Consider the following 13,243-nt stretch of genomic DNA (forward strand, 5'->3'; position numbering starts at 1 on the left):
ACTTGGAGGCTCTCGACTTTGCTTGCCTTCAGATGCCTAGCCTGACTTCCCACATAATTCATCCTGCAAAAGCTCCAATGTCCTTTCCGCTAAGAAGTTTCCCTGACCATCCTACCTGAAGCATCCAGTTTCCTCCTTCCACAACTCTGATCTCAGTTTGCAATTAGACAGGCATTGGTGGGACTGCTGGATTGCCTGCTTACACCACTATGCTCTGAGTTCCAAGAGGACAGAGCCACCACTGTTATCACCATAGCCTAGCAATATCCCACATAAGAAACATATAATTAATTTGAATTTTATAAGTATTTAAATATTTGTTGAATAAAAGAATGAGATGGTAGAACTGAGACTGGAACCCCGGCTCACCCAACTCCCAAGAGCAGGACCACACCAGCAGTCTCCACCTCTCAGAAGCAAGACCACACTGATTCTAAATGGTAGCCCAATGAACGTAAACCAAAAACAAAACTGGTTTTTGCAGAAACTGTTACACTCAAGAGATTATACCTCCAGACCTTCACACTTGCTATTTATGCTGTTTCCAAGCCTAGAATAGTTTCCCCTCCTCCCAATCGCCTGTTTATCTTTAGGTCTCAGGGCTAATGCCTCTTCCCCCAAGAGGCCGTCCCATATCCAGAACAGACTCTATCCTGTCCCCTAATCACGCATGAACCTCTCCTCTGAGGTCACACCTGACTACAGATGCCGTCCATGAAGGCAGACACTAGACCTGTTGTGTCTCCAGAGCTGACACCACAGTGTGACATATTTTCTAAACAGTGAATAATCCTAAATGTACAGCACTGAATATTTCTGAAAGTACCTTCTATCTTTAAAAGACAGTCCCTTTAAAAGAACTTTGTCTTTTAGATAAAAAATATCTTAAAGAAAACTTTAGCCGAAACCGGTTTGGCTCAGTGGATAGAGCGTCGGCCTGCAGACTCAAGGGTCCCAGGTTCGATTCCGGTCAGGGGCATGTACCTTGGTTGCGGGCACATCCCCAGTGGGGGGTGTGCAAGAGGCAGCTGATCGATGTTTCTCTCTCATCGATGTTTCTAACTCTCTATCCCTCTCTCTTCCTCTCTGTAAAAAATCAATAAAATATATTTAAAAAAAAAATACTTACTATTAAAAAAAAAAAAGAAAACTTTAGACAAATGAGACTAAGTAAATGTATTTAGGTCTGTGCTGTACAATATAGAAGCCAGTAGCCAGATGTGGCTATTTACACTAATAAAAATTAAATAAAATTTAAAATTTAGTTCCCGAATCACATTAGTAACAGTTCAAATGCTCAATAACCACAAGTAGCCAATGGTTCCAGTACTGGACAGTGCAGATATAGAACATGTCCATCAACACAGAAAGTTCTACTAGGCAGTGGCGACTTAGGAGATTATCATAAGAATACTGGCGCCCAGCCTTCGTGGCTCAGTGGTTGAGCATCGACCTATAAACCAGTAGGTCACAGTTTGGTTCCCAGTCAGGGCACATGCCTGGGTTGCGGGCTTGATCTCCAGTGTGGGGCGTGTAGGAGGCAGCTGATCAATGATTCTCTCTCATCATTGATGTTTCTATCTCTCTCTCCCTTCCTCTCTTAAATCAATAATTAATATATGTGTATATATATATATATATATATATATATATATATATACATACTTTTTAAAAAAAGAATACTGGCATTTCAAACAAAGAAAATGTCTAAATTTACTCTTACTATTGTGAATCAGTTTTTCCTTAAACATTAAAAGATTGAGAAAATCATCAGTGCATGCTAAAACATTGAATTATCTCTTGATAATTTGAATGATTTCCTCAGAGATTTTTTTAAGAGAAGCTCAACTCTGAGCAAGCTGTGCTCTTCAAACAAAAAACAATCCCAATAGTAGCAGAGGCACAACCAAAACAACACAGAAAATCAATACTTTGTCTTTTTGTTGTTTTCAAGAAGAGAAATGTCCCACAATAAGCAAGGAGCTAAATCTCCTCCTTTCAAGACCAGTGGTAACTGAACCAAAAAGGAGATTAAATTTCACTGATAATTCCTTCAACCAATCACCCTTACTAAACTGCATAGTGATCCCAAGGCCATTTTCTCCCCTAACCCTGTTTTCTGAAAAGAAAGACTAGCCCTTGGCCGGAGTGGCTCACTGATTATAATATAGTTAGAGCAATGGCTTGCCCACTGGGGAGTCGCAGGTTCAATTCCCAGTCAAAGGCACCTACCTGGGTTGCCAGTTCTAGTGTGGTAGGGGACCAATCCACATGTCTCTCACATCGATGTTTCTTTCTCTCACTCTCCCCCACCCCACTCCCTTCCATTCTCTCTAGAAATCAATGGGAAAAATATCCCCACTCCTTGGGTGAGGATTGAAAAAAAAGAAGACTATCGTTGTAATTTCGCTACTCGCTTTTCCCTTTTAAATCCTAACCTAAATCAAGCCCTTGTTCTGAAATACTAGAAAATTAGTTTCATTTAGACTTCAACTTTCCAATAAAATAACAGCTTTTAACTTGAAATCCAGATTGAGTAAAAAGTGTCAAACCATTACTAGTTTTATAGGATTCCTAGATCTCAGCTTCTAATCACTCTTCTGCAAGCTGGTTCTGAGACTATACTAGCCCTGGTGCTGGAGGCAAAACAGGCAGGGGAGGTATCTTCACATTTACTCAGCAAGGAACTTCCAAGGATCTGGTTCTGGGTCAGACTCATAGCCTACATCATCCCAACCTTCACCAGCCAGCGAGATTGGTGACATGTATTTTCCCACACAATTAAACAGTAATAATAGCTGCCACAACCTGCTATATTCCAGGAACCATAGTAGCTCCAATATACAAAGCTTATTAAAGTAAAAAGAAATGGAAAGTTCTAGAAGAAAAAAATCATTTTAGAGATGAGACAACCCTCCCTCTTCCTTACCAAAGCTCAAAGGTAACGTCACAGACCCCAAGTCACAAAGCTGATGAGCTGGTAGGCAAGATTCAGTGTCTACTCTGAGTGGAGGCCAGGGCTCCCTCCTTACTACCACACTGCCCACATCCCATATAAAAAGCTCTGACATTTCCTTCAACTCTGAGTCACGGTTAGAAGGTTCTACTTTTAATCAGGTGACAAATACTCAAAAGATTTTAATCCAAAGGAATTGGGTCAAGCTCTTCTAGTCCATAATTGTCAAAGCAAACTCTAATTATTTGATAGATTTCTATAGTCCCCGAGTGTCATCATTCAGTTTGTAATCAAATGCCAAATACACTTTAAACATTGCACAAGCCTCTTTCTACAGGCTCTTATAAATAGTAGCTTATTTTTCTTGCTATTTCATTGATAATAATATAGTTTTGATAAGAAAAAACACACAAAATATTTGGGGGGTAGGGCAAAGAGAAGCTTTTAAATTATAAAAAGCTTGTACAAGAATTGTACAACCCCATTAAACAGCTACAACTATTAAGAAACATCTCCTGTAGCCCTGGCCGGTGTGGCTCAGATGGTTGGAGCATTGTCCTGTACACTGAAGGTTGCAGGTTCAATTCCCACTCAGGACACATGCCTAGGTTGCGGGATCTATCCTGGTTGGGGCATGCACAGAAGATAACCGGTCAATGTTCTCCCCCCCCCCCCCTTCCCCTCTCTCTCTAAAATCAATAAGCATATCCTCAGGTGAGGATCTAGAGAGAGAGAGAGAGAGAGAGAGAGAGAGAGAGAGAGAGACCGACCTACTATATACAGTAAGGCACGGGTGTTATTAGAAAGACTGGCAAATTGAGATTTCAAATAGTAGCAGATGGAACACCTAGAAATAGGAAAGTCAGATTTAGTCAAAGTGAAATTTCTGTCACCATTAGATTTTACTATTCTTAGCTATAGTTCAACTAAACTTTCTTTTGATTAATGGAAATGAAACACAGGGAAAGTGTCACACGGGATGCTATCCAAGTCTTTCTAAGGGTAAGGTTTAAAAAGAAAAGAATTAACTTTTAGACATAGAGCTCAAGAATAGCCTTGCTTCCCAAATTTAGAACAAAAAGACACCTAAAAGGCAGTTTTTCAAATACAGCAACATTCTCAAACTTGTCTAAGAACTTGGAAAACAACAAACCACTTTTGCTTACTTCCATGCCTTTCCTGCCCCTCTTCCATGTCCAAAGAGCTCTCCACCAAATCTGAGTGAGTCACTTCTCTCAGTCAAAGCCCTGATCTGCTCTCACTGGACCCTGTGCATAACTGTCTTCTGTGTCAAAGGATCACAGCCCCCATGCAAAGTCGAATATACAAAGCCCCCCCACCCCACCTGCCAACAAGCACTGGCAAAGAACTTACACTTTGGCACCAGTGATATGCTGCAACGGAAGCATGTTCCTGAAAGTTAAGCCTAAGACTGAATTGGGAGTGTGGAATCCCTTCCCATAGTTAATGCAGGGGCTGTAGACAAACACACCAGACCCAAGGAGCCCATTAGCCATGGAAAAGAATTCTGAGGAGAGAGGAATCCGTAGGAAAAGGCCTCAGAGCAGGCTGAAGGACACCAGGCACATGTGCTGAAAAACAGAAGGCAAGGCCAGAGAGCTTACGAGAGAGAGACTGTCTGGGACAACCAGAGAGAATGGACATAGATGAGAGCCCCAGGGTGATCACACCCTCAAAAACAAACTGTTGAGAATTACTAGGGTGTCTTTCCCAATAATAAAGAGGCACAGAAAACCAGCAGGCTCCCCAACTATCTGGCTCCTTGCTTTGGCCCAGCAGGAGAGGCCCAAGAGGCACCAGAGTCCAGGAGCAGAGGGCCCACCAGGCTATTGCTGGTGTGTGCTTCTCTTAGCCAAGGCCCTTCACCCATCCCCTAAGTCTAAGGTGCTATCCCTCACTCAGACGCCCAGCCCTGGGCTTCTGCAAACAGGGGCATTCAGTAAATAGCAAGTGTATAAATGAAGCCCTCTTCGAGTTGCCCTTTCTGACTCATGCATTTAGCATTTGATGGCATTTTGTATTCTTTTTCAAGTTTTGCCTCTAAGTCTCATCTTGTCAACATAGTTCTAAGCTACTCAAAAGCATCGATAAGAATCCTTTGTACACTGCTACTGCCTAACAGGTACCTCAGACTGAATTGCAATATATCCAGTAAAGAAATAGAATCACATATTCGTTTGATACTTAAACAGTCCATGAAATATGCTTCAAAATTAGCAAGAATTTTCAGAACATACCACACCACTTAAGTTTTTGCAATTTTAGAATTTCATGGCCATTGTGTGTCTATTTAAAAAATATAATTGAAAGTGGTGGCAAAAATCAATAGTATTGATTATATAATTTTTGACTATATACTGAGTAGGCTACACTACAACAGATCTGCTCAGGGGACCTGTGTGGATATGCATAGAAGGTTCCAGAACCATCGACAAACAAATCTCTAGTCCAATTAAATGAGCACTCCCAGTGAGTTTGGACTACAGGGCACACCCACCTTCCCTGACAAGGACAGTTCCAACAGCCATGCACTGAGCATTTACTTCAGACCAGGCACTTTTCACACATCATCTCATTCTACTCTCATAACCACCCTTTGAGATGAGAATGGTGATTATCTCTATTTCATAGATGAAGAAATTGAGGTTCAGATAACTGATCTAACTTAAGGTGATTTTGTTCCTTTGCTTGTCATTTTGCTCTTCGTTGTCATCTTTTGCCCTCCAAGTCTACATCTTCCAGTGAAACTTGAAGGTGAGCAGCTCTGCTCTGCAAAAGCTTGTAAGATCTTTTCACAGCCATATGCTAGCACAGGGGAAAGGGAGAGACTGCACCCACTTGGCCTGGCTCCAGAGCCAGTGCTTTCACCCCCATACTGTCCAGTCAACACCATGACCTGTGCTAACACCACTAGGATCCCCAAGAAGCCTATAAGAGCCCCAAATAGGCCCTGGCCTGAGCACTCCTACAGCTAGCCAGGTTGGTCCACAGGTGAAAATGCACAGGTGCACATCTGTATCTCAATAGAAATTAGGATTAGGACAAACAGATCTTAAAATTTGTGGCAATTAACTTAAAAGCACAATCTTGTGAGAAAAAAATATAAGAACTTTGAAAGATAAATACTGCACATTCATTCACTCATTCCCTCAAGTATTTCCGGAGGGTCTAACATGTGCCGGGCACTGCTCCCAGCAATGAGAATATGGCTGTAAAAAGATCTTGCAAGCTTTTGCAGAGCAGAGCTGCTCACCTTCAAGTTTCACTGGAAGATGTGGACTTGGAGGGCAGAAGATGTCAACAAGGAGCAAAATGACAAGCAAAGGAACAAAATCACCTTAATTAAGTTAACTGTTTTTGGTAAACTTACCTGATTTTAAATTATATGTAAAAGTGTTTAAAAGGAACAAAAAAGACACAGGGGCTCTGTCTGCGGCTCACTGCAATTCAAGGGCTTATAAACCCCTGCTACCCGTGCCTGAGGGTCAGCAATCAGATCAGCGCATAGTAGGTGCTCAAAAAACCTGTGCTGCTGCTGTTCAACTGATCTTGTCCTAAAACTCCTCAGAGACAGCGAAGACTAGTGCAACCCCAGCAGCCCAGTGCTCCTAATGGATCCTCAGAGCATTAGTCGCACATGACATTAGGGTCCCCGCACCGAAGGCCAAATTGTAGTTTTATTGGCACACAGCCACACCCATTCCTGTATTACTGTCCAGGACGGCTTTCTTGCTAAAAAGGCAGTGTTGAGTAGCTGTAACAGATCATAGGGTCCACAAAACTGAAAATAGGTCCTCTGGCCCTCTACAGAAAGTCTGCCCACCCATGTATTACATAATAAAGGTGTGGGGCCCTGGCCAGTGTGTCTCAGTAATTGGAGCATCAGCCTGAGCATCAAAGGATCATGGATTCAACTCCTAGTCAAAGGCATGTACCTGGTTCAGTCCCACCCTGGTCAGGGTGCATGTGGGAGGCAACCAATCCATGTGTCTCACATCAATGTTTCTCTCTCTCCCTCTTTCTCTCTCCACTGGAACTCCCTCCCTCCATTCCACTCTCTCTGAAAAATCAATGGGAAAAAAATATCCTTGAGTGAGAGTTAATAACAACAAAAAAGGTTTGGGAATGGTGCAAACTACAGCCATCAGTACACAATGGTTCTGGGAAGGCCTGAACTTAAGTTCCTTGGCTATTTCCAATCTCATTTGAGAAACACCTCTTCACGTGCCCTTTGGTTTCTTGAAATATATTCGAAGTGCTGGTTTGCATAAGATAAAAAGGTGGCATCTTACCCTGGCCTGGCTGGGTAGCTCAGTTAGTTAGAGTGCTGTCCCTATATGTCACGGCTGTGGTTTTGATCCCCGGTCAGAGCACATACAACCCAATGAATGCATAAATAAGTGGAACAGCAAATGATTATCTCCCCCCTGCCCCAAAATCAATGGGGAAAAAAAAAAAAGAGATGGTGTCCTGACTAAGGTTACCCCAAGAACCAAAATGGCTCATAAACCAAGCTTTCCTAATCTTGCTTTATGCAATAGGTACATTTCATTTTAACAAGGCATACTTTGGAAAAATCGTTTTTAACTATTTTGTGTGGTTTCTTTTCCTTGTTAGTCCTTACCCAAGGATATATTTTCCATCGATTTTTTTTTAAGAGTAGAAGGGAGAGAGAGGGAGAGCGAGAGAGCGAGAGAGCGAGAGGGAGGGAGGGAGGGAGGGAGGGAGGGAGGGAGGGAGAAACATCAATGTGAGAGAAACATAAACTGGTTGCCTCCTACACGCAACCTGACCAATCAAACCTGAAACCCTTTGATGCTCGGGCAAACGTTCTAACCCCTTAATCACACAGGCCAGGGCAACTGTTTTGTTCTCAAACACACTAAATAAAAATACAAAGTTGGCATTTATGTAGCCCCACGTAATATCATACTTTGTTACACTACCATAAGGACACGAGTCAGAGGTTTTAAAAACACTGGTTAGCCCAACTGATGTGGCTCAGTGGTTGAACATCAACCCATGATCCAGAAGGTCACGGCTCAAGTGGCACTGCACATGCCTGGGTTTCAGGCTTGACCCCCAATAGGGGGCGTGCAGGAGGCAGCTGAATGATAATTCTTATCACTGAGATTTCTATCTCTCTCCCTCTCCCTTCCCCTCTTTGAAATAAATAAAAACGTTTAAAAATAAAACAAAACACTAGCTAACAATCTCAGCATCAACTTCTGACTGTAGAATTAAGCCTCAGTCCCTTTAGAACTCATTTTCAATTCTGTTTAAGAATTACAGAATCAAATCTGAATGTTAAACAGGAATGATTCTCAATCTTCTGATCAACTGCCAAAGCACCTTGGTGGGATTCATTCCCATCACCCCTGAGGAACTTCAAATGGAACCACTGTTCTCACCCTTCTCAGTTACTTAAAAGCCTCTACTTTTCTAACAAGTAAAAGCAAAGCAAAGTCATGACAAGCCCAAGCCCTAGAAGTCTCTACAAAACTTACACTTCCTATTTAGCCAGAACTTAGTTAAGAGATGAAATAATTTGACGACCCTCAATTATTCACTGCAATAACCACGAAGGTAAGACCAAAGTGTAAGCCCCAAATAACATCCTGTTGCTGCCAAAACCAGAGGGAAGGGGGAGTCTCTGCCCCGAGCCTCAGCAGGAAGAACACACCCCTGCTCCCCCCATAGTGATTACAAACTTTCCCCATAGGGATTTAATTCACTTGCTGGAGTTATGCTATTGAAACTTGCCAAGTACTGCAGTCTCCTGGGTTCATGATTAAGGCAAATTCCATATTTATGGATGCAGACTTATGAAATGAATATACTGAATAGACCTATTTACTTTACTGATTTTGGTTCGGTTCTGGTTTTGACCCTCTTATTTTGGGCAGATTACCTCTCTCAAGTATGGTGCCTCACCTAGAAGCCAGCAGGAATAATATCTCCCCTTCCTACCTCATAGGATGCCGTGAGGAACAAACTGAGATGATAAAGAGAAAAGCACTCTGATGCATAAAGCACTGCACATACAAAAAAGATCATAATTTTATTGTAAAAAGTATTTTGGTTGATAGCTGTTTTTACCATAAGCTTTCTTTAAATATAGTTTTCTATTGCACTTACAGGGGTTCACATAAAATGTAATCACAACTGTTCAGGGACACTTATACACATGAGATATACCTATCTTCAACTTTTAGAAGGCAGCCTTATTAAACTTTTTTTATAAAATCTATTTGCTGTATGTAAATTTGGCCTCAATTAAGCTGACCAAAAAAGTCTACTGCTTACCTAGATATTTATTTCTCCTACACTGTGAAATCATGAATCTCTGCTATTGAAAGACTAATATGCTGTTATAATTTGGACATATTAAATGAACAAGTTTCCAAAACACTCAACTAACTATATACTGGTAACACAAAGTCCTACTTCTTATAAAGGATGCCAACTAAAGGAAGACTAGTTGTGAGAAAGTGTTTAAGCTTCTTCCTCTTGCTGCCCTCCTTTGGGGCGCATTCCCTATTTCCTGTTTCCAAATCACCTCTGCATGTTCTCCTCAGCCTTTCCTGACCTCTCCTGCCTGCCATTGGTGGCAGGGGCATGTCACCTGGAGATGTTGCCTTACTTCACAGTGGAGGCTTTTATACACATCCATGCACCTCCTGGTAGACTGCAAGTGCCTGCAGTCTGGGTGATCGTCTCACCAACAGCAGGGGTTCTGTTCTCTTGGCCAACTGCCAGCCCCCAGACTCATCACAGGCTAGTCCCCACATCGTGGCAGTCCAAGTAACTCTCTCTTGTTTCTCAGGCCTCTTCCCAATTCTAACCCCTCAGCTCTTCCCATGAACAGAGTTCCTCTCCCTCAAATTTTACCACCAGAGCAGGGAACACACCTTGTTCCTACTGGCTCAATTTTCTCCTAGAAGCCTCAAACACACAATTCCTCATTAAAATAAGATAGAGTCTCTCAAGAATGTTATTCCCAGGTCTCGCCTCACTTTCCCATCTAACCAAATGCCTTCACTCCTTTGACTCTTTGTAGTGTAATTCTATTAGTCCTTTATTTCCTTAATCTAAGGCCTTAAGATCTGTCTTAGACTACTAGTTACAGGAGACAAAGTTGTATCTTGTTTAATTTGCTCGGTGATTCCCTCCTTGGCCCCCACACAAATTTACCCTATCACGATAACGTACCTTATGAGGATCAAAATTGGAAAGGAACGGGAGGAAAGTGGGCAAGAATGGAAAATCCTTTCTAATAAATTTCATTGTGATTAGCAGCATAATAAATATCTGACCATCCAAGTAACCGAAATGCTCAAAAGGCCATCCTTTGGACTCTATCTTGGAAACAGCTAGATGTATATAGTGGGACAAACCTTTTTGTTAAGTCTTAGTTACTAATTTCTTCCTCTGTATAAAACAAAATTTGCAATACCCTCATTCAACAATAGCAAAGCTGCAAAGCCATCCAAAAAGTTATGTTTCAGAGAACAATCTTCAAAGCTGAACTTGCCTGGTATGATCTACGTTCCACTCAAACACAGCAAGATTAATCAAGCAAAGATCTATTCTGCAGTAAGAGGGCATTTAAATCACAGCTGTTTCCACATTTCTCACTTCACATTAGTTGATTTTATAAAGTTAACATTAAACTCAAATCTTTATCAGTTTTTAAAAGTCTTATTAGAGACTTTTATATTCCATGAGACATATTTATTCCTTCCCACTGTTTAACAAATTTCATTTTAATTAGACAAGAATCTCCTTATGACAGATTTTTTAAAAAAGTTGTTTGTCTCACTTCTACATTAACTAATATTCTAAGAATTGTATTAAAACCGGAACCATAAAATTCAAGTTTTGTTTAAACAGAAATAGATTTTCAGACCACTAGTAGAAATATGCTAGTGGTCAGTCAGAAATATTTGCAGAAGTTGAACAGCTGTTGTCTGCTACAAATATGAAGGGATTGCTACAGCAATGTAATTCAATTTGGACCCATTCATTATAAACTGATTTTCAGATGCTGCTACTGCAAGATGGTACTGGAGAAATGCAAGCTACACCAGAGATAGAACTGTTCCCACGCGGCGACAAGTTTTTACTGCAAAGGAGAGCTCTAAAAGAGGAAATACAACTAGTTCACAATGCTACCATGAACCAGCCCAGAAGAACCCAGAATTATTAAATGAATGGAAAACTAAAACACTAAAAACTAAAATGATGATTACCTAAGAAACTTTTCAAGGAAGCTGTTTAATGAAAAAAAAAAACAGATTTATTCAGTATCCTGATAAAATATTTTTTAAGAAATCATAATATCTTGATTTTTACATCCCTACACTGGTAAAAGCAACATGAGCTCAAATGGTGATTGCAGCCCAAGTGAATCTGCTATTTAACTTTCTTTTAAAGTTACACTTTTGTAAAATTAAACACACCACAGCAACTTTTAGGACATCTTGCTAACCAAGTTTGGGGTTGTGAAAAAAATGGAATGATTTAGGTTGACCAAACAACACGAGTTTTCAAAAATACTCCAGGAAACTTCTAAGTTGTAAGTCACAGGCGGGCCGCTGCCCGGAGCGTCTTCTGGTCGCAGCACTGCGAACGTCACCAATTCAGAAAGCACTTGGGGTCCGCGGCGCTCCCCCCTTCCCTAGCCCTCAAACTAACTTACCCTCCGCTGTCACCCCTCCGGGCAGCCGCGCGTGTGGACACACGGCGGCAGAGGGAAACGTACGGAATCACCACGCAGAATAAACACGCTCCACTTTACTTTTCCTCCCTGGAAGGACCACTCGGTTTCCACGCGAGGAGGGCTCCCGAACTCCGGGAAACCCGAGTGCACCGGGCATCTGCCCCCACTTCGGGCCAGGACAGTCTCCCCACAAACTTCCCCTCTCTGGCGGGGCTCCGGGGAAGGGGCTGTGCCGGCCTCCACTTGGGGTGGGGGGGTGGGGGGGGGGACGCTCCGCAGGCACGCCGCCGAGTTCGGCTCTCCGGGGACACTCACCAACGGGGGGATCTGACAGCGACCCCCGAGGCCCCCGCCCCCCGCCCGGCCCCCTCCTCACCTGTGCTGTCATTCGCCGGGAAGCCGGGCGAGCTGAGTTTGGCTCGCTTGGGGTTGGGCGGTCCGTCCAGCAAGTTTTCGGCCATTTTCACCTGCTCTCGAAAACAGCCCCGAGAGCGGACGGCAGGGCCGGCGAGGGCTCCGGGGCAGGGGTCGGCGCCGCCCCGGCCGGCTGCGAGGGGAGAGGAGCTAGCGCGAGCGGCGAGCCGCGAGCGAGCGCCGAGAGAGAGGGAGGGCGCAGGGCCGGGTGGGGGAGGCGGCGGCCAAATCTCAGCCACAGCAACAGCGCCCCGCAGCGCTCACCGCCCGCCCCCGGCCGCCGCCGCCGCCGTCGCCGGCCGCGGCCCCCTCATCCCCTGCCCGCCTCCCGAGCGCGACACTCCGCGGCGGGGGCGCCCCGGCGGCCCAGCCGCCCCCCCGGGCCCGGCAGGCAGCGACGGCGCCCGGCCGGCCGGCTTAGGCAGTCCCGGGGAACATGGTGCCGCCGCCGCGCCGCCGCCTCACTACCCCCCCCCCCCCGCGCCCCACTTAATTAATTCGCTCGCGGCCCGACGACCGAGGGGCTCCGGGCTCCACTCCCCGCCCGCAGCCTGTCGCCGTAAGAAAAAACAATGCGCGAAGCGGAGCCGCCGCCGCCGCGCCCCCCCCACCCCCCGTTCCGCCGCCGCCGCCGCCGCCGCTGCCGCCGCCGCCGCGGCTCCGGGAGGCCGAGCCGAGAGGGGAGCGGGGCTGCCGGAGCGGGCGCCGAGGGCCGGGCGGAGCGGGACGGCCGGGCGGAGCGGGGTGCGCGGGCGGTTGTGGGGCCCGGGACCGGCGGGGCCGAGTAGATCGCGCTCGAAGCCCCGGTCGGGTCCGCGACAAGATGGCGGCTGTTGATTCCTCAATTAAAAAAAAAAAGAAAGTTTTTTTTCTTCTCTTTCCAGAGCCTGAACGGGGAGGGGGAGGGGGCGGGGCACGCCAGTGCGTCACCCCCCCCGCGGCGTCACCACGCACGGCCCCCGCTCCGCCTCCTCCACCTGCGCCGACCGCGGCGGAAAGAGCCGAGCGCTCTCGGGCGGAAGGGCCGAAGGCGCTGCAGCGGAGTGTCAGGCGGCGAGGCGGCGAGGCTGCGGGGCGGCGGCCGGGCCTGCGGGACCCCGGGCTCCCGGCCCGGCCTCCACTTTTGTTCA

At 45.2% G+C, this 13,243-nt stretch overlaps 1 protein-coding gene across 2 annotated transcripts in view; it reads right to left on the bottom strand.

The window, feature by feature from the left end:
- Positions 1 to 13,002, bottom strand: part of CREBBP (CREB binding lysine acetyltransferase) — a 152,409-nt gene extending 139,407 nt beyond the window's left edge. For both annotated transcript variants that reach the window (XM_079793388.1, XM_079793387.1), the window contains exon 1: positions 12,076 to 13,002. In XM_079793388.1, coding sequence (XP_079649514.1) covers positions 12,076 to 12,160 — 85 coding nt within the window. In that variant the 5' untranslated portion in view covers positions 12,161 to 13,002. The remainder of the gene's footprint in view (positions 1 to 12,075) is intronic.
- Between the last annotated feature and the right edge of the window lie 241 nt (positions 13,003 to 13,243).

Source organism: Cnephaeus nilssonii (genome assembly GCF_951640355.1).
Source record: "Cnephaeus nilssonii genome assembly, chromosome: 2".
Taxonomy (NCBI): Eukaryota; Metazoa; Chordata; class Mammalia; order Chiroptera; family Vespertilionidae; genus Cnephaeus; species Cnephaeus nilssonii.